Source organism: Pelecanus crispus, chromosome 2 (genome assembly GCF_030463565.1).
Source record: "Pelecanus crispus isolate bPelCri1 chromosome 2, bPelCri1.pri, whole genome shotgun sequence".
Classification (NCBI taxonomy): domain Eukaryota; kingdom Metazoa; phylum Chordata; class Aves; order Pelecaniformes; family Pelecanidae; genus Pelecanus; species Pelecanus crispus.
This window is the reverse complement of record NC_134644.1, coordinates 133,899,288-133,921,260: the sequence shown is the minus strand read 5'-3', so window position 1 is coordinate 133,921,260 and position 21,973 is coordinate 133,899,288. Positions and strand designations below refer to the sequence as shown.

Genomic DNA, 21,973 nt, shown 5'->3' with positions numbered 1-21,973 from the left:
TTATTAGAGCACAGAATGGACTCCTAGCAACTAAGCTCTGAAGACAAATTTGAAAGGAAGCAAATAACCCAGAGCTTCACATTTGAATTCAATAACCTGCTCCCTGGGGCAGCTGTTGACACTAGAATAAATAAAGCCCATTGTAAATAAATGATGAATGACATCTTTACGCCCACCATCTGCTGGTGTAAAGGTTGTTGGAAGGCCAAGGATGCAGATTTTATCCGTTATATCATAAACTGCAGCCAGCTTTCAACAGTCTTCAGATGGAATTCTTTCAGTAATCATTTTATTATGAAAAAACAGAAAATGGTTCTGAATTCAATTTTACACAGTTCTGCTCCACAGTTAATCAATTTCCTCTGTACTTGATAAATAATGCTTGTCAAACAGCTACAGGATGCAAGAGTCCTCTTCATATGCACTGGTGAAAAACTTAAGAGATCCTACATAAATTAGATAGTTCTCACATAAAAGTATTCTGTAAAAATCTCAGCACTTAAAAGAACATAGTCCTGAAAAATAAATATTCATAGTTGCAGACCTTGAGCTCCCCATGCTCATGTTTTTCAAAGTGCTATCTAGCACTTGACAGTTGTTAGAGAAACATTTACTTCTAATATTTAGTAATAACAGAAGCTTTAGCATAATCCAAAGATAACACAGAACACCATTAAGAAATACTAATATTAATGCTGAAAAAAACCCTATATGCAGTAAGACAGTTATCTGCAGAACTATAGGAAATTACCACGATTTAATACCATGAAAAGCAAGATTATTTATCAAATACAGGCTACCCTTCAGCCCTACCTACAAAATTAGTGTACAGAGAACTTTCTCTTCTCACAGTTACTGTACTTTTCTAACGTAAGGTCTTCTTGAATTCAAGGAGAACTTCACCTAGATTGTGTCACTTAAGAACAACAGTGGCACAAGTTTCAACATGTTCAATCTTCAGAAAGCATCCTTACCTTCCAGAATAATCAGTTACTTCAGTTTAAGAAAACACTTTATCTCAGCCATTCCAGTGGAAAAAGTTACAAAAGACAGACAATATATTTAGTAGTTTCAACATGATTAGAATACACCAGCATATGCACTTGGCCAAGAGTCCAAGTGCATCTATATGCAAACTAAGGTAATAGAATACAGACAGTCTGCTAGAATACACTAAGGAATAGAAAAAAAACCCCAAGTTTTTAGCACAATACTTGGTTGCCTACCCAGAAGCTGCACTAAACTCTACAACTTTTTCTTGGTGTGGTGACTATCTCAAGTGCATGATAGATGCGTAAAACATTTTTCTCCTAACTAGACAACAGACATGTTATTGTTACCAGTGTATTCCACATATTGCCTAAAATCACACATGAAGCAGACTTAGTCTACCACATTAAGATTTCCTGTTTCACCTTTGTAAATTCCACCTTGACACATGAAACTGTTCATCTCCAAGTAAATTAATCATGGTCAACTGAGACTGCCAGAGGTTCTAGCAGATCTTACAAGAACGTAAGAATTGTGAGTTTTTACACGAGTCACTTACAAAAGTTCGGTACCGAAATCCTGAAAATACTGTAACATTTTTAATCGTGTCTCACTTGCCCATGATGAAATTTAAATATCATTACTTCCTGAAGGAAAGACTGGGGAAAGGGTGGAAAATGTTACCCCTTCTTCACCAAAGAAGATACAATCTTCCAATATTGCAATAACGAATTTGTGCTTACATATACCAACAGGCAGCACAAATTGATTCCCTTTCATTCTGAACAGAAGAAAACTGAGTTTCTGTAAAGAAACTCCATGATATTTATGTTTATATATTTTTACAATATATATAAAATAAACACCTTCTATATATCATTTCCTGTCTATTTTAACAGTACCATTCTGAATGAGACACCTAGAAGGTCAACATAGCAGGCTTAGGCATGTAGAATATACTCCACAGATTTTTTTTTTTTAGTGTCATTACTACTTCAAGCATTTTTCATCTGACAATTCGCTCTCTGTGCGCTGCCCCCCTTTTTTTTCCCCCAAGGGGGACAAGCTATTTCAAAAAAGAAAAAACAAAGTGTAGGCTATTAGCCAAAACTGACTTTTTAAAAAAGAAATATGAATGCGTTATAACTGTACTTTATCAGTCTTGCACAGTAGGACCGACCCAAGTTTAGCTACTTGCTACAAGGAGCAACAGACAGAAGGAGCAGTATGGAAGCTCACTATAAATTAAAAACAGCTTTGATACCAGAGAAAAGCCCTTTATCTTAAGTGGAACTAATATTGTTACCATCCCTTCCATGTTCCCCCAAAATCCAGCACTTCCTTTTATTTTTTCTCTTCCATATTAAAAGGCTTTTTTCATAGAATCACAGAATGGTTGAGGTGGGAAGGGACCTCTGCAGGCCACCTGTTCCAACCCCCCTGCTCAAGCAGAGCCACTCAGAGCAGGTTACCCAGGTCCGTGTCCAGATGGCTTCTGAGGATCTCCAAGGATGGAGACTCCACAATGTCTCCAGGCAACCTGTGCCAGGGCTGGGGAGGGCGGGGAGGGGAAGGGGGGAGAGGGAGCGCTTGGGGAACAGTAGTGGCAGAAGCCAATAAATTAATGTTAAACAGGGTATTTCCCAAGGCCATATTACATCTAGTACAAGCAACACAAGCCTTTGCTCCAAGGCAACCCCTGGTTATACCCACTTTCAGAGTTGTACTGCAGTGGAAGTAGAAAGATGCAACATCTTTTTGGTAACAGATAGACCATGACAGCTCTTTCACATGTAGAAGTTCTAACTCAGACAAGGTTGCCTACAGGAACCCATAAATGCATACAGAACCGGCCTGAACATGCATCTTCTCTCTTCAGAGAAAAAGGTGCTAGCTCTGATGTGAGTAGTTCACTAATGAAAAAATGTGGGCCTCTGATAAAGAAGCGACGTTTTAAGTGCTAAGTAACATTATTTTGGCTGTTTTCCGGACTGCAAGCTTTTACAGTTCATATATTGGTTAAAAAACCCAAACTTTCTGATACTACAGAATTATACAATCAGAGTCCTAGGAGTTACAAGTCTTCAAAATAGTATGAGAATCTTCACCCCTGCTTGAACTGTAGAACTGCATGGACATATATCCCATGTGTTTCTCTAAATATACCTCAGTATAAAGACCAAAACACAATTTCAAAATAATGATGTAAGCAGAACATGAAGCATTATCAATCACCTTAGGTCACTAAGATAGATAGAGATTTAGTGCCTGCACTAAAGTTTTCAGGAACATTTAACCTATGTAACTTTGTTACCGTTGCCACAGTATCTGTGGCACATTTGAAAAAAGACTCCCAAGTGTTACTATTCCTATTGGAAATCTCAGTGTCATTTCCAAGTGTGGTGTAGTCATGTAGGTGTCAGTTGCAAAATGTGCAAGCAAGTCTGCTATCAAACAGGGTTCCTTGCAAGTTCCTTAACTGCATGGTTTTGAGTCTATAAACTAAGGGGGGAAAAAATAAAAAAAGCCAGGATGCAGTACAAGAACATAGTTGGATAGTGAAATAGGATCCACAACAGTGCACCTCCCTAAAAAGCAGTCCATTAATTTTATTGAATTCTCTATTCTCAATGCTGAAGAATTTGGAAAGTTTCTTCAAGGACAAAGTTACCTGAGTACATCCCAGCAAGCCTTGAACATCCAAGCTCACCAGTGTTTTTTATTAGGAGGAAACTTTATAGTATAAATCTACATGACAAATGAGAAACTGCAACACACCATAGCTAGTAGCTCTAGACTCCTTCAGTTTTGGAAGGGGCATACATGTGTGGTACATTCAAACCTGGTGACAGAACACCTCATTCACACTGGAAATTACTACTCATTTAAACTATTTTACACTTTAGTAAGCTGTATAGAAAACTAAAAGGCATCTAACAACCAACTTGCACAAGTGTCACGCTACCTATGACAACTGCCAGTTGGGAACTACTCCACAAAGCTGATCCCTGGAACACAATGTTCCAGAGAGAGAAGCAATACATACCTTTGAATAGAGTTTTGAAAGTTGTAAATAAATTAACAGTTGCCTTTTAGTCACATGGCACATTGTTTACACAAATGCATTAATCTTTCTTGCAATCATGTCTCTACTCCAGAATCAAAAGGATTTTAAGGTGATTTACTAGCATGCATAGTACAAAGAATAGGCACAAAAGTAGTATAAAAATAAAAAACCACAACCTGCTGCTTTCCAGCAAAGACATTCCTGAAAAAGAACAGAACTAAGACACTTATGAAGAGGAATCTGTAACAATTTAAGAATGTCAGAATTTATGTGGAGGATTCAGCCAAGTTACATGTTGCTTCAGAATAACCCTGTCAGCATCCTAATAAGAACTGAAATTTCAAGAGGACTAAAGATCCCCGAGGGTGAAACTGTACGCATGTCTAAATACGGATCATTTGTACATATGCCTTTTCTTCTGATGTTGTTGAATGCATGCCATTTGGACATCCAAAGCAATTCCCAATACATCAGAGAAACATTAAGCTTTAACCCTCCATTATTACAAGTACCCTCATGATTTCATATTATAAAACCTAAAGGTTTCAAATATGTTTAAGTAGCTACCCTCACTAAAATGGGAGTTCCACTATGGACAAAAGGAAGTGATTCGCTCTCCTTCCATCTAAGGCCTCATCCTAAGCAAGGGCTTGCTCTATTATTGTAGGAAGCCACAGATAAACTGACAAGAAATCTATAACCAGTCAGAAAATAAAATACCAATACTATAGTATTTCAATAACCAAATACATTTAAGTGCATGACAGACAAAGGTTTGTAAACACTAAGCTAGAAGGTGTATCAAGTTACCTTAGCTTCCTATAGTGCCATCATGGATGTGAACAATAACATAGCTACCAGCACTGAAGTTCAGATGATGGTCCTATTGCACAAACTGCAGTAGGAACAACTACTAAATGGACAAATTTGCCCCCAATCCATGGATCCAGAAATAACTTAATGCTCCCACAGACTGTTTGCTGCTATGTGAACTGATGATCAAACTAGTTTAAGGAACCAAAATAGATCCTCTGCAAGTTCTTGATGTTACTTTACAGCAGTAAAACAGAGGGCCATGAGCACTGAGTCATCATAACTTGAGCTGTAAGATGTAGCCACATTCTTGCAGGTACAATGGTTAAAGAGTCAAACTAGTAAAAATTCAGTAGAAGAATTCACTAACTGCCCATGAACACAGGAATATGCTCTGACTACCAAAGCAAGTAGAAAATATCATGAAGTAAACAATTAGTAAAGAACTCTGAGGGTTAATAAATATTCATTTAATGAATTACGGGAACTTTATTTGGTACTACTAAATCCAAATAATTTGTAAATACATGAAAAATAACTGAATTTCCAAGAAGGATTAGTATATTCAGAATATCTGAAAGTGGATGGACAGGTCACACCATGGTTTTAGGGAAAAGAGACACATCTTCAATGATTATGCCGTCTTGCACAACACACTTTTTTGTGCAAGCTTTCAACTACTAGAAAACACTGTCAATTTAACTAGAAAGCTCACTTGTATGGAAACCAAGAAGTTACTTGAAATTAGCCTATGAAAAAAGAAAAGATTATTTCAGATATTTATAGAATCATAGAATAGTTTAGGTTGGAAAAGACCTTTAAGATCATCCAGTCCAACCATTAACCTACACTACCAAGTCCACACTAAACCAATCAAGGGTAGACTAGACTAAACCATGTCCCCAAGTGCCACATCTACCCGTTTTTTGAACGCTTCCAGGGATGGTGACTCCACCACCTCTCTGGGCAGCCTGTTCCAATGCTTGACTACCCTTTCCGTGAAGAAATTTTTCCTAATTTCCAACCTAAACCTCCCCTGGTGCAGCTTGAGCCCATTTCCTCTCGTCCTATCACTAACTACATGGGAGAAGAGACCAGCACCCACCTCACTACAACCTCCTTTCAGGTAGTTGTAGAGAGCGAGAAGGTCTCCCCTCAGCCTCCTTTTCTCCAGGCTAAACAACCCCAGTTCCCTCAGCCGCTCCTCATAAGGCCTGTGCTCCAGACCCTTCACCAACTTCTTTGCCCTTCTCTGGACACGCTCCAGCACCTCAATGTCTTTCCTGTACTGAGGGGCCCAAAACTGGACACAGTATTCCAGGTGCGGCCTCACCAGTGCCAAGTACAGGGGGAAAATCACCTCCCTGCTCCTGCTGGCCACGCTATTCCTGATACAAGCCAGGATGCTGTTGGCCGCCTTGGCCACCTGGGCACACTGCTGGCTCATGTTCAGCCGGCTGTCGACCAACACCCCCAGGTCCTTTTCTGCCAGGCAGCTTTCCAGCCACTCTTCCCTAAGCCTGTAGCGTTGCATGGGGTTGTTGTGACCCAAGTGCAGGACCTGGCACTTGGCCTTGTTAAACCTCATACAGTTGGCCTCAGCCCATCAGTCCAGCCTGTCCAGGTCCCTCTGCAGGGCCATCCTACCCTCCAGCAGATCGACACTCCCACCCAGCTTGGTGTCATCTGCAAACTTGCTGAGGGTGCACTCAATCCCCTCATCCAGATCATTGATAAAGATATTAAACAAGGCTGGCCCCCCCAAAATTTAGTCTCAGTCTGAGTGAGACTAGTCTTAGTCTAAAGAAGACTAAGGTGTTATAGAAACATAATAATCACTAAAAGTAAACATTTTAACAACTTATTTCCATGAAACGAAGCAGAAATAGATATTAAAAATATTGTATTTAAATACACAGGAAAAATTCTCATTCATATCAATTTAGAGAACATAAGTAGTGTTACTTAGTATCATCACTGATCTCTCCCCCTGCAGCATCTGAGAGAACTTAAATTCCCTCTTTCAACTACTGCTTATTTTTGCTCATCAACAATGACTTGTTAGTAACAGTCAATACAATACAGAACATCTCCCTCAACAACAAAATGAGGGCTACTGACTCAGCCTGGTAACAAGCCCAGTATCTCTCTACAACAATGAAGTTCTTCTGAGGAGAAGAAATTTTAATATTTCTCGGTGTTACACTGCCACAAGACAACCAACCTCATCTACACAGCTTCTTTAAACTCACAAAGCTTAATAGCTCCCAGAACAGTAATTTTGATCCTTACCAGCTTCTGTTCACTTCTAGTTCCCTAAAAGTTATTTTTGTAACAGACACTAGCTCAAATAACCATACTTCCACAAAAGAACAGCTTAACTTCTCATAGTAGGCAATTACCAACTAACCAGTTTTGACAAAAATATTTCTCAGTCTGTCCAACTATCGAAAACCATTACTAAGATTAAAGACACAGGAAAGGAAATAATCTAGAGACTAAAGACAGACAAGACAAATGAACAATTTGGTCCAATACCTGCACTCTCCTTGACTGGCCTAAATGCATCAGAAAGGAAAAGTGAAACCCAAGGATTCACAGACCTTGGCACAGGTGGTAGATGCCATTTCAAGTGATGAAATTGTAAAATAAGTAAGGTACTTTAGATCTTTCTTACGAGGTTAGCTAAAATATCACATTTGTTTACATTTTTATATACACGTGCATGTACATAGGCATGCATATACAAACGTATCTCCCTTCATCGATTTGCTACACCAAAAAGAGCACATACATGAGGCTATGGCTCATGTTACCTTTCAGTTTCTAAAGGTATCCTAAAATGCTTTTGGAAAAGGAAACAAACAGCCCTGCCTTAGGGAACAGTTAAGCACATTTGAAAGACACAGCTATCAGCATGAGCGTCTTGTGTTGCATCACAACAAGTGTAGACATTGAGGCTGACTGCTCTATGGTAAAGTGACTGACAAGAAGAAAACACCTGCCTTTGCTAATGTATGTTCTTAACTGAACCCCCTCAAAAGTCAAAATCTGATTTTTGGTAGGCTTTTTGAGAATTTAAGCTTTTACCCGTCCCTTCTTGATCGTCTGAAGTATTTACTATCTTCATGATTACAGTGAACTTGAGCTCTTAAGTCTCCTTCTATGAAAACAGTGAGCCTTATCTTTTCTTCTACATTGAAAATGCAAATATTTCCTTTAGAGAATTCTTGATTAAAGCTAGTAGACACATCACAATTTGCTAACAGGATGTTATATTACCCAGACCTTGCATGAACGCAGAGAAAGACTATTTAGAGAAATTTAAGTTCCTAATAACATAGAAAACTTTCACAAAAAAGTGAGGCAGCACAAATTCCAGTCTTACAAATCTGGCAAAGTGTTACTCGAGGAAGTTACAGTGCAAACAGCAGAAATCTGCACTGTTTTAAGAAAACATCACACAAAAAAAGAAAATTTTAGCAAATTTTAAATCTTCATAGAAAACAAAGAAAGGTGCAAGACAAAGTACAGCGTCTCACATGGGTGCTGACGATAGAGAGCTTAACCAGAACAAAGGGAAAGCTAGCGGAGCCATACGTTTAAATAATTTTTATTATTTATTACTTACCGTATCCCATATCTGAAGCTTTATCTGTTTTCCATCAATAGTTATCATTCGAGCCCCAAATTCTACACCTGAATAGATTTTACAAAAGATTACATTATTAGCATATATCAGAAAGAAGAATGCCAAGTACTATGAAAGCAAGAACGTAAGTTTAAGTTAACTCAACATTGTATTTGTAGGAAAAAATCTCTTTCACAATCGGCTTTTAGTTAATTTTCCAGCTGCCTGAAAGAGCTGGAAAGTTTTCTAATAGGAAAAAAACTATTACTTTCCACCTGCTTTAAAAATGCATTAATTAGAGCAAGCATCAAGAAGGTATTTCCTACAAAGTTTTCCAAACAATTTAGTAGCTCTAGATCAGAGGCAGAAAAACATGTCCATTTGAATGCAAACAGGAAATTGAAGAGTCACAGCTATTTTAACACTACCAATGACAGACTGCTGAAGCCAGTTTAGAAGAAATTAAACCTACGATTCTTTATCAATATTCTATTAAGCATACAAACGTCACCTTCAACAAGATAAATTTTATTACTGTATTAACTAAAACTCATCTGCCTTTATGAAAAAAAAAGTGCTTCCAAAATTCTAGCTAGTTAAAGATCAAATTTAATAACCGAGGGAAAAAATTAATGTGTTTCAAATAAACAAAAGGAATTTCTTCAGAGGAAAAATTCAGCCTTTTGTACCATCCTTTAAAGCAATTTTAAGATTGCTAATAGTAAATTAAGCATAAATTGAGGCTGTTATTACAGTAGTTAAAATCTGACAAATACCTAGAGATAGTGGACATATTTAAAGGCTATCAAGTTTCCATTAATCTATGCTTCATATACCCATTATTTCAGGAAAAAAAGAAGATCTGGTAGCTTAAGTTTTGTCTAAAAATGGTCACTGTCTAGATTTGGACTGAAGTCTTCCAGTTAAGCAGCCCTGATTTGAAGTATCCCAAACGCCTCTTCAAAAGCTTGTTTAGAATACTTGGGGGGAGAGCATTGCTTTCTGGAGAATGACTTCTGGGGAAGGGGACAGGGAGGAACCACTCTCCCCAACACAGGATACCAGAGTCAAATAAAAGTCATGGGCCAAATTGTCTCTCTTTAGCATCCAAATAGCTTGCAGTAACTGTATGCAAACAAGTTGAAAGAATGGAGGGGGATGGGCAGAAAGGAGGAAGCAGGTGCATGACAATGCTCTCTCTGAAGTTGATTGCAAAGCCAGGGGAAGGTACTTGGACTACTACAAGTGTCAACACTGCAGGTATCACTTGATCTCAAAATGGAGATATAGAGCTGCTGATTTAACTCCAGCAATCATCCTGTATCTTTAGTTTCTACACACAACCCCATAGAAAAATTAAAAGAATATTCATCCTGTTCCATCAAAATACCTGCTGAGAGAAAATTCTGAATTTGAAATGACACACACAGTTTGATGGTTAGTTTGTTCCTTTAAAGAAGGAACAGAAGCTGTTCAGGTTTACAGTAAGTGCATGTCCTAAAGGCAACGGACAAACCAAATAGAATGTTTACAGTGTTTTTTGTCACCCATGTCTACCTACAAATGTTGTGTGTTTTTTTATTTCCAGTTGTTTATCTGTGTGTGTGTTTGTTTGTTGTTGTTGTTCAATTTGGTTTTTTTGGTTGTTCCCCACCCCAACAGCATCAATGCAGCTTCTCCCTCCCTCCTTCATTTCTTTTAATAACAGATACTTCAATTCCCACATGAAAAATAATCGAGATAGTTGTTGCATTGTAAGCTCTTTTAGAGTACACTATTAAAATTATACACAATTCTCAGTGTAGCTCAAAGAAGAATACCTGCTTCTATGTACTTGACCTATCTTCCCCTCCCCACCATCTTGTTTTCATTAGAGGTAATATTTCTCTCTGAATTTCTTAAATCTTGGAGACAACATTTTAGGCTAGCTATACTAAAATTTGGGGCTGAATTTGGAACAACCCTAGATGAAATATGTTTTTTCCACATGTCCAATTTCAGTTTCCCTTCTCCTCTTCTGAGCTGCTCACAGCAGGAATAGAATTTGCACTTCCATAGGCTAAAAACATTGTATTATATTGAAAAAAGTTAGGCTATGTAACACAAGCCTTTTTATTCAATCTACAGGTTCTCAGGAGTTTTAACATCATCAGGTGAAAGTGCATTAGGTACCATCAACCCGTCCCATCTCACCCTGCATGGGCATTCCTATGACTTTGAACCCACATTCTTTATTTACCTCTGTCTTTCTCAACCTGTTTGGGTACTTGGGAGAAGCATTCTCCTGGCCAAAACACACACAGGTGCCCTGTCAGTTAAGTGAAAGGAGAAGTGTTTTCAGCCTGTGCCCCTTCTTCCCCTTTCCAAGCAGCTTCCCATGCTCCATTCCTACATGCTTCATTACACTGCTATCCAGGTTCACCTTCTCATCCCACTAACTTCAGTTTTTGCTCCCAAATTCCAGGTAGCTATATGCCAGGCAAAGAACTGGCACTACAACCACCCTGCTGAGGCAAAGCTGTTTCCCACAGCCTATCAGTTTGCTGATGTGACAGGGCTGCCAAAGGCATAAGTGATATATAAGGTGTCATGTATTTGGCAGGCCTAAAGAAGAAAAGATGACAATAACTCATGCCTCCCTAAAGAACTCAGGCTCTTCATTCAGCCAGCCTATCTGCTGCCAAGACCTCAGAAATATTTGAAAACTGATGTTAGCCTAAGAATTTGAATTATATTAGACAGCCACACACAAGGTGTGGGAGGACTATGGAGAGAAAGGGAAGCCATAACCAAACCACCTGATACATTCTGTTACATGAAGCATATTTGTCTGTATTTCAAACGTCTATTTTAGTACTCCCAAACACAGGAAGTCTACCTATTCCAGGGCACAAACTAAAAATAGAGACTAGGGATACATTTTGTGCACAGCTCATCATGATTAGAGCTGATAGGTTCCTTGAAATAACATCAAGAAGTTCAAAGGTTCTGCAACCTTATCAGAGGCTAGCATCTGTCATGCTTAACATTGAAGCTGATCTGAAGACTAAGCTTGCCTACAGAAGAATTTATTCCCACATTATTCCTCATATGTTGTGTGGAAAGATAAAAGAAAAGTTTGTATAATTTACTGTATTAGATCAGAGGCAATGCATTCTGTCAACATGCATTCATTTCCCCTAGTATCAACAATAGCAAATCATACCTAACACAAATGGTCCACATCCAATTGAGGAGTCAGGAAGAAAACCCCCTGTCCATTCCAAACAGTGAATAACTCCACACTTCAATCCTTCTCTATCTAACTAACTAAAGTTAGTCTTCTGAAATAGTAAATTTGTTTATTCATCTTTAAGGTTAACTTTGCTTTAGTTTACATCTGTAACTTTTCTTCAAGTTTCTGTGGCTAGGCTAGTATTCCATCCCCTAGTGAAAAATCTGCCATTTTCATCACCATCAATGCATTTCAAGCTTGGCCAATTCTGCTTCCATACTCAGTTTTTAGCTTTTCTGAAGAGACTGTTGAGATACTACAGCTATAAGTTTTTAAAAATTCTTTCAGATTATACCTTCCCAATAAGAAAAAAGGCCTCCACTTGGCTTTATTAGCTAAGAAATATTAATCAGCTAAAGATTCACTGCTACCTTAATACAGTACAAATCCTACATTACCGCAGCACAACAAACTCATAAAGGTATGCTGAGGTACCCTAGCTGCTCAACCATTAGCACTGTGGGGGACAAAAGAGACCTACCAATAGTGAGATCGTGGACTGGTTGAAACCGCTTGTCTGTAAACTGTAACAATAAACATGATTTCCCAACACCTAAAAAAAAAGAAAAGAAAGAAGTTTTAAGTAAATTAAAAAAACAAATCTGTTAAGAACCAATAGAAATTAAAGTGAATGGTATGTATTGGCTAAAATTCATTATTAGAACTTGAAATACTAGATTTCACCTAGAATGACCTCCTCCAAGTAAAAGAACAAGGAAAATTAAACCATAAAAAACTATTATGCTTACAAACCTTTGCAAAAGGGCAATTTCTTCTGTTAGTGAAAGCACAGAAAAGCAAAAGTTAATGCAGTCAATAGGAGTACTCAAACTATCTAGGTTTGTTTTTCTACTTGGAGGGTCATTCTTCCCATTCTGCTCAGTCAAATTTCATTTTTTCAGCCTTTTAAACTTGACAGTCATACATTTGGGTTACGTACATTGAAATTCTGAACTACATCACATAACATACAATCCTGTATCATCCAAGTTCCCACTGTACTTTTCTTATCTGTCCAGCAAGATAAGGCTATTTTAGCCACATACTGGAGGTCAGCAACAGCTGATCAGGAGTGACATATCTGGTAATAAAAGACAAACAAAGGGATAAGGAAAAGAACCATACTGCAAAACACAAGATATGCATACCAGAGGTTTGCATATAGTGACACTGATCTTTCTACTACTAAATTCAGCATTCTCAATGGTTTTTTAGTACAGTTTCATGAGGAAACAAAGCCTATACAATCATAATCACTGCCCACCTGTCATTTTGGTCTTAAAAGCTAAGTGGCCAGTTTCAATCACATCTAACAGAAACAGGAGACTTGTATTTAATTTTGTCACAAAACAAGTTGTGACAAATTGATGACACTCCAAGATTAATACCCCAAGCAATGCAGAAATTCCAGCAGCCTAAGCCACTTGTTGGTGCTGCTATCCGTACCCTCTTCCCTCCAGCATGTTCATGCCCCTTTCTCCATACTGCTTCAGAACTCATCTAAGCCATTTCAGTTGTCCACTGGGTTAGCACACTAACCTGACAAGAAGAGTGACAAAGCAAACAAATGGCTTCACAAAGGGTCAGACAAGCATGAGAGTTAGTTCAAATGAGGGAAGAAAAATGCAGCAGCCAGCAGATCAACAGCTTAGAGTGGCATGGAACTACAGCCCAAGGCAAAGTTTGCAGCATCGGCCTTAACAGATCTCATTTCTATAGCTCTCTGGTTTATGATAGCAAGCTGTCAGAACACAAGCAGCTTGGAAGCAGGTATAGATTTTTTTCAACAAAATTAGTGGACATAATAGAAATGAGGAATGAGGGAAGAGCGCTGGAGGTAAGAAGGAAGAAGGGGGAAGAAAAGGCAGAGTACTGGAGCTGTAGGGACAGAGAACACAAGTCTCTAAGGAACCTTAAAACATTAAAAACTCTTCTACTCGCAGAGCACTGTTTACATATTGTCCTGGTTTCGGCTGGGATAGAGTTAATAAGATAACTTTTATACCACCAATGAAATACAGCTGTCCCATCACAGAACATAATCACCATCCCACTTACAAAAAACAACCTATAAATAACACCAGAAATAGAATGTAGAATAGCTTTTGCCATTAACTTTACAAAGCGATTTCAGTATCGTTGAATAAACTAGAGCCTCAAAACTATCAAATATTCCTGTACAAATCTTACAAACATTAGAAAAATATTTCAGAATCTAATCGACAAAGTAACACTCGATTAGGTGTCCCAGTACTAGTTTTCAAGTGGCAATGTGATATTCCTTCTTCTTGTAAGGCTGGTGACCAGATTATTGGTTCAGGAGAACATACAAACACTAGCGTCAGCACAGCGAAGATGACAGACAAGCACAGCCCCTTTGAGGCAAGCCCCATCTCAAACTGGCACAAGATGACTGCACCTCTAGTTACTTCTATGTATCAGGCCTTTTAGAAGCAGACTGCAGACAGATGGGTTCACACACAGAAACAGTAGAAATAACTAGTTTCTGTTCAGTGCCATTCCTGCTACTTCAGAACTTTTCAGCAAAAAGCATCTGGAAGTCCCTAAGTTTTGTACTGCTGTTGACTGAAAAAGAGGTTCCAAAAGTTGCAAACGAAGCTGCAGTGCCCATTAAGTTTAGGTTATAATCTGCTTTAGATGGTACTTACAAATATTTTATTGCCTACATTTAATAGTAATATTTTGTTTTAATTTTATAGTTTTAAGACATTGCAAGTTTGCAACAGGAAAGTTCTTATGAGAATAGCTTGTGGCCTGTTCACTTCCAGAGCCTGAGCAGACTGTGCTATCACAGACACAGCCATGAACCTGCATCAGGAAGAGAAGCTGTATACAAAGTCCTGAGCAGTGTATCACCTTGTGATATAAACAGATGCTGCAAAGATCAATTAACAGTTGCATGGCAGCTAATTTCATGGCATACAAATGGTTTAAAGTAACTACACTAGTTAACTCTAGGAGCAAAGTGGCTGTTTACCAGGTATCTCATTCACTTAGCACTGTAAATCTTATACCTGAAACAAGGCAGACACTCTGGAAAAAGCAGTTTAGCATGTCTTATGACAGTCAATTGTAGAACACAAAGGGGACAAATTCAGTTATTAACTCATTCTCCATTTTACTGCCACAATTACTTTAATATAGCTTCAGATAAACCACCCCCAGAGAAAAAAAAAGATCTTAGTATCTTAAAACAAGAAATGAGCAGAGCTTGGATACACTTCACCAACAAACACAATAAAAAAACGCAAATTAAAACAATGGATTATGTGCTCAGAGGGGAGCAGCATCCTTCGTTGCAAGTGCCTGTTCTAGGATCCCTTCATCACTCCTTAGCACCCAAACAGTGATGGAAAGTGGAACTTATGCTGCAGTAGTTTTACCCTCTGGCTCTGAATTCCAAAACATCAGCCCAAGCCGGTTCTCTAAATTCCTCTGCCTCCCTTAACAGCTTCCTCTTTATCTGGGTGCCACTCTGCAGCCAACTTCCCTAGGCAAAGCATTGCCAGAGCTTTGCAACTGTCCACCTTGGCCCAGCCATGCTCCAACACCTCCCTTCCTTCTATCAACACTAGTGTTCATTTCACTGCTCTGCAAGCCAGAACAGCTATGTGATAAAGCTAAACTCTCCCTTCTCACTCATAAGGTTATGCAATGAGCTAAACCAAGAAACGGATCCAGCATAAAACTACAGTCACCCAAAACACTAGTATGCGCACGAGACTAGGGTTACAAAATATATAGCAAAGGGAAGGGTTGTTCTTTTCAGTAGCAGGCTGTATTCATGGGAATTAAAAAGCAGCTCTGGAACCATAGCACAGGTGATGATACAGCTGAGCCAGTTAAATGGCTTTTGCTAAGAAAGCTGACTTGCATCCTTCTCCCCTTTCAGCTCCTGTGACTCCCTGTCAATAGGGCAAGGAAAGTTCAGTTGTCAGCTGCAAAGTCAGAGGTACACTACTGTCAACATGAGGAAAACTCCCAGGCTTTTCTTACCACTAGCTGAAACTCATCAGTGCTCCTACAGCACCATTGTAGCCCAAGAAAGGTGACAGAGGAAAAGAACTGCAGTAGTAGTCATCCCAGCCTGGGTATCAAAACTGAATCCAGAAGACAAATCTCTTCCGTTAATCTGCTAGCTGCCTCTGATGGGGAGACTCACTCCTTCCCACACAGTTCCACCTCCTTACTTAAAATGGCTCCTACATATTTCTGACCGTACCTGCTCTTTGTTTGGTTTTGTTCTTTAAATCATCTTTGTGAGCTGAACTGGCTCTCTGAAGGATCAGACAAGCACTGATGCTGACAGCTAAGAAATTCACAGCTGAGACAAGGAATGGTAACCAGGTCCACCCATTTTGGCAGCAGATAAACACTGGCTTAACTCAGCCATCTCACAGAACTATGTTTTTCTTGTTGCTTCACAAGATAGGGTGATCAATCAGCTCACCACCCACAGAGATGAAGACCTACTCCCCCTTTGATATCTTGCCCTCACCAATCCTCCCAGGTCCAGTTTCCTCCCCTGAAAGTACTCCAGACCTTGGTAAGCACTTCCCTGGGCCAAGTCAGCTGATTCAGCTACCAAGCAAAAAGTTACCCCCATAAGTAGGTAGTTTTCTACTGTGTTAGCAGGTTGATTCAGCTCATGGTAGACTATCAAAGTCACCACAAGGTAAGGGGAGCAAGACCTCCTCCTTACACGTGTAATCAACTATGCCAGCTTGGAAGCTCCAATACCAACTGAGCTGTAACAAGCTTCCTGCTTCTCTTACCTCCCTTTAGGAAACAAACAAAAATACATCTTTAAATAGCTTAAGGACAGTCTCAAACAACAGACAAGTCTCAAATAACACAGATTTTAAAATCAACTCAGATTTAAAACAGGTAATTAAATAGTACAAATGTCACAAGATACATACCTCTAACCTGGCTTATGAGCTACTCCTGGTTCTTTCTAGTAGTCTGCACAGCTTCCAGATGTTTCATAAGCCCTTTCCTTATCACAGGGTTCAGCTCATTCCCTCTCTCCTTCCTTTCCAACCACAGCACCTTTATGCAACTCAAAGTGCAATATTATCCTTTCACAGGCCTAAGCATAATGAGACATTAACCTAAAGCAAAGGTTTTTCTTAACCTCTTTTCAGCCAATTATCTGTTAGTCACAACTCCATCATCAAATGCGAAAATTTAATTTAAATTAATAGGAAGGACAAACTAGAAAATTCCAAACTGCCAGTTATAGAGCAAAGGGACTTCACATACCAATTATAGCATGGACAAGAAGGGAAGAAAATAACCTCCAAAATCTTTCATGATGACTACGTAAGCTTGGGGAAAGTAATATCATAAAAATGGCTTTTTAACTCTTTTAAAGATGACTCAGCTTCAATACTTAAATAAACATTGCTGTAAATTATTTACAACAGCATATTTGAAGCCAATGATCTAAGTTTTCCCTTCTACATAAAAATTAGTGCAGACCTATGAACTGAAAGGAGCTGTTCAGCTTGATCACATTTCATTTAGTATGGCATGACCCAACTAACTCTACAGGTTTAAATAAATATTCTTTCCAAACAAAATTAAGCTACATGAGTCTGTAGAAAACCTCTTTTGTGTCCTGGATGATCACAAAAGACTTAGAAAACTGCCAGCCATTCATAATAAAACGGTTTTAGTCAAGGTTGGGGGGGGGGGGGGGGGGGCGGGGGGGGGGAATAATTAAAGGTTAGAATTAGTACAAGAGCACACAGTAACAGTCTCATGAAACCATTTGTATGGGCATCTACTTACAGTTTGTTATTTCTAGGTAACTTCTAAGAAGCTAATAAGATGTACCTATACAACACCTAGTATCCGCCCTTTTAGGGATCAAAGTATCATCGAAAGGGTCTCAAAGCAAGACGTAAGTAGTACAGATCAGTACTCTGGATTTCAGTATGAACAAGTTCTCAGACTATCATGGGATGTTAACACCAGTTCTACTGAGATGAAAACCTGCTTAGTTAAGAAGTCTTGCTACATACTTGTAGAAATTAAAGGCAAGAGGCTCTGGTCATGCACATTGCTAGCTAATAGCAGCTGCTGTTCCAGAACAAAGTACACTGACACTAGAAGCATTTCACAAGGAGGCCTGAAAAATAAAGCCAATTCAATTGCTTAATTTCAACATTTGAGAATCTCCTAGACAAGTGAAATGGCTGACTAGACAGATTACTTAAGGAGAATTAGATCACCAAGCAATTATATTTTCTTTCATCATCTTCCCCTAATAAGAAAAACTTTGAGATATTGTTGGTTTATAACCAGCAACTATCTGCAGAAATTGAAAGGCAAGTGAAAGTTCATTATGCAAGAAGCTCTGAGGGCTACTAACACATTCAAGGAAAGCTGAAGACAGACCTGGTCATGGAAGATGCAGCAACGCTCGTCATTAAGAGACGTTTAGGTGGGATACAACTACCAAGTTACGTTGGTGGCAAGAAATCTGGCCATTGCAAAACTGGTATTTCAGGCATAATAAAGTTCAGTAGCATTCTCTGGTGGAATCTAGTAAACATAATCTAATCTAAGAAAATCCTGTTTAATGCATAATAAATATTCTGGAAAAAAAACATTCCAGCTCTAGTCTTCACAGAAATCTCATGTATCATTCCCAGTTTATTCCCATGTGGTACACTGCTGGTAACAAAAACAATCAAGCAGAAAAGAAGATTTCACCAGCATACAGAAAAACTTCTCAGTAAAAAATTTACAGACTTTCAGTCACCAACTGCAAAAACAGGCAATACTTGTGTGCCAAGAATATTCACTCTGGCTCAGATCAAAGTCCACCTCAACTGGTGGCCAAAACCAGATGTGTAGGGAAGAGTGGATGAACACACCAACTCCTACCATCAATCAAAATGAAACAGACCCCATCAACCACCAAGGCAAAGGTCTCAGAGCCCTAAGCAGAATGCACCACATATCTTCTAAATGCATTTGCAAAATCCTATAATGTTTTGGAAATACCCAGATCAAAAGATTTTTCCTGGTTAACTCTCACAGCAGTCAGTATTCCTTAACACTTGTATTTTTCTCTTAAAGATACCAACTCCATGAAATTCCACAGCTACTGTCCCACTGATACAATGTAAAAAACATGCAGATTTATGACCATGTTGTTTGAGTACCTGAAAGACAGCCATGCCATTTCAGGTCTCTCCCACAACAGAAAACTAACTAGATCTTAAAACAGTTCTGACTACACAAAACCCACGTATTTTTTTATAGATTAAAAGAATGTAACAACCACAATAGAATCAATCCCATGTTCATAAACCTACCGTGCCTGAAGTACCAGCAAAAGAAAAAGTCTCTGAATGCAACCAAGCAAGCAATGCAAGGGGACAAGAGCTGTTGAGCAAAAAGCAGTCTTGCACAGCCAGTTTCTGTGGCTGTCATTTTAAGAGACTGAGATCATACTGAATTCCTGTGTTTTAAGTAGATGAAAGTATGTGGAATCACAATTCAGAAAAGACACATGCAAGTGTCTTGTATAACTGCAGGGGTTTTTCACTGGTTTGTTTATGGCTCACACAACCCACTTTGTTTTGTAGTGCTGAAAAGGCAGAGGAGCTAAATGTTAACATCTGTCTTCAGCTGATGCTGTCTTACTTTTCTCCTACAGTTTGTTTACAACTAATTGCTGAGTCACCAGGCAGCTGATCCATTTCCAAAGACCCTAAATCAAGTCCCAGAGATATATTTCATGATCACTATGAAAATTACATGGCCTGCAAGGCCACTGGCATATCTTCACTGGTTGGAACACCATGGCAGACCACCACCGGAACTGAAGAGGACAGTCCCAATCCACTCTTTAATTTCCATCTGCAGAGCTGCGAGTTCAACTGCCTTTGTCTGAGGAACAGTAGTAACACCTAAACCATCACAGTCATTTTGGCAACAAACAACTGTGCACAACATAAATTGGATCTTCGGTACTAGCTATACTAGAATACTTAAAAAGCTCATAGGAGATCTAAATAAAAGCAAAACCAACTTACCACTAGTGGCATATTTAATTCACTTCAAGAATGATCGTTGCAGTAGTTTTAATTAGCTTCCTGTAGCAACTCTGAATAAAAGCCACAGGAATTTAAAAAACAAGCTTGTGAGCTGTTTTGCTCTCTGCATTTCCCTTCTCTACCTCACTCATCCCATATTTGGCTCTTAAGCAGCTGAAAGAACTTCAGAAGTGACACACATCCATTCCGTATTTCACATTTCAAGCAACTGAAACACAAAAGTGCAGCACAGACGATTACACTGAGGATATTTCATTGTAAAAATTTAATCAGTATACGATCAATGTACCAAACCAATTGTTTGCTGTTGTCTCTACCACTTGAACGATTATAGTTTTCAGAGATGCATCAGAATTGGCCGCTATCATTCCGAATTCTGCACTACCATTTTGCATCATCCCATGCAGACAAACCTCTTCTTACTTCCCCTGAATCTGCTCAGGTAATCTCCTGTCCTCTGCTTTAACAAGCTGTCACTCACCTAAATGCTCAAGAAAAATCAGAATTTTCTCTTATTATCTACAGCCTAATGCTTCCAACACAGTCATTATAGCTGCGATATATTTCTGTATTTGCTATATTTAAGATTCATTTGTACTACAGCTGCTACTGTAGTAGTCTAAAAAAGCTTCCAGAGTTTAAATGTAGGTTTAAGAAAAGGTAAAATCACACAGTAGTTGCATCTAGTATATTTAACAACCTCATGTGTAATGCAGCTGTAGTGTATAATTATAGTCTAGCAAGAGATAATTTCGTTCATAGGTATGAAGCATAATTATGCAGGTATCCTTAGAATAGCATGTAAAATGACAGCTGTATCATCAAACTTATTAAAGAAGGCATTTATTCAGGTATGAGGAAAACAACAAGAAAGATGCACAATAGTTAACTATGTTAGTTAGCTGGTCCTGACAACAGTTTGATGAAAGTATGCTACTTATATCCACACTATCCTGAGGAAGCATGGAATGTATTGGCAAAGGGGCTTCAAACAGCAATTCCTATCAGCATATAGTTATGCCCGCAGCATTCATAAGCATTAGTATTTGTTACCGAGCAGCCAACGACAAACAGAATGGAGCAAGTTTTTGAAGAGTGGCAAGCAAATGGGTGAGGAACGGAGGAGACGGAGAAGCAACTTGAACTATCTGGGAAAGCAGTAGTCCAAAAAAAAAAAAAAAAAAAAAAAAAAAAAAGTCCCTGTAAATTACAAGAGCCAGGACTTTTAATTTTCCTTTGACAGTATGTCTCGATACTTCAACAGTTTGCTACAGCACCTCCAGCCGGGGCCGGAAAGGGCATCCTTGTGGCCTGAGCTGAAGGTACCTCACAGCAATAGTCGCGGCCTCACCACAAAACTGCGGGGGGGCACGTGGCACCTCTCAGGCCTCACTGCCGCGGGGACGCGAAGAAGGGGCACTACCCAGGTGCAAGTTTTGCGGTGACAGCGCCTTCTTCCTCCCCCCCCCCCCGCCCCCCCCGCGCAGATGCCGCAGCCAGGGGCGTGACACAGCCCGAGCTGCCCCGCGGCCTGTCAGCCGGGCCCGGAGGCGGCTGCCAGGCTTCCAGGCCTGCTGCGGGGCCCAAGGCCGCCGGGCGCGGAGCTGCCGAGAGGCAGGCCGAGGCCCCGGGCGGGGCCCAGCGCAGAGGCGGGGGGGAGCCGCCTCTTCGCGCACAGCCACCACGTCGACGACGCCAGCACTGCGGAAATGGGAGCGGGGCGCCGGGCCCTGCTCCCCGCTCCGCCCGCCCGCCCGCCCCTCCCCCGCTCCCGGGGCGGCCTCGCCTCCCCGCCCCCGCCGCTCACCTGTGTCCCCGATGATGATATACTTGAAGAGATAGGCGTAGGCCATGGCCGCCCGCTCCCCGGCTCTCGCTCGCTCCTTCGTGACGCGCGCGCGCGCGCTCTCCCCCCGCCCCCGCTTGTCAGGGCTCGCGCTGCGGAGAGGTTGGAAACGGTTAACGGCCGCCGGGCGGCGGCCCGCTCCCGCCGGGCGCCTCCGCGGGCACCGCTCGCTCGCTCGCTCGCTCCCTCCTACCTCCGCCCCTGCGCCGGCGGGCTCGCTCGGTCGCTGCTGCCCTCCCGCCGCTCCCCGAGGCGC

General features: G+C 40.1%; 1 protein-coding gene across 1 annotated transcript in view; it reads right to left on the bottom strand.

Moving 5' to 3' along the window:
• The window catches only part of RAB2A (RAB2A, member RAS oncogene family), a 44,055-nt gene extending 22,287 nt beyond the window's left edge, over positions 1-21,768 (bottom strand). Inside the window, exons 1-3 of the mRNA XM_075704741.1 lie at positions 21,679-21,768; positions 12,257-12,328; positions 8,502-8,569 (exon numbers count right to left, since the gene is read on the bottom strand). Of these exons, the coding sequence (XP_075560856.1) occupies positions 8,502-8,569; positions 12,257-12,328; positions 21,679-21,724 (186 nt within the window). The 5' untranslated portion in view covers positions 21,725-21,768. The remainder of the gene's footprint in view (positions 1-8,501; positions 8,570-12,256; positions 12,329-21,678) is intronic.
• Positions 21,769-21,973: the final 205 nt, after the last annotated feature.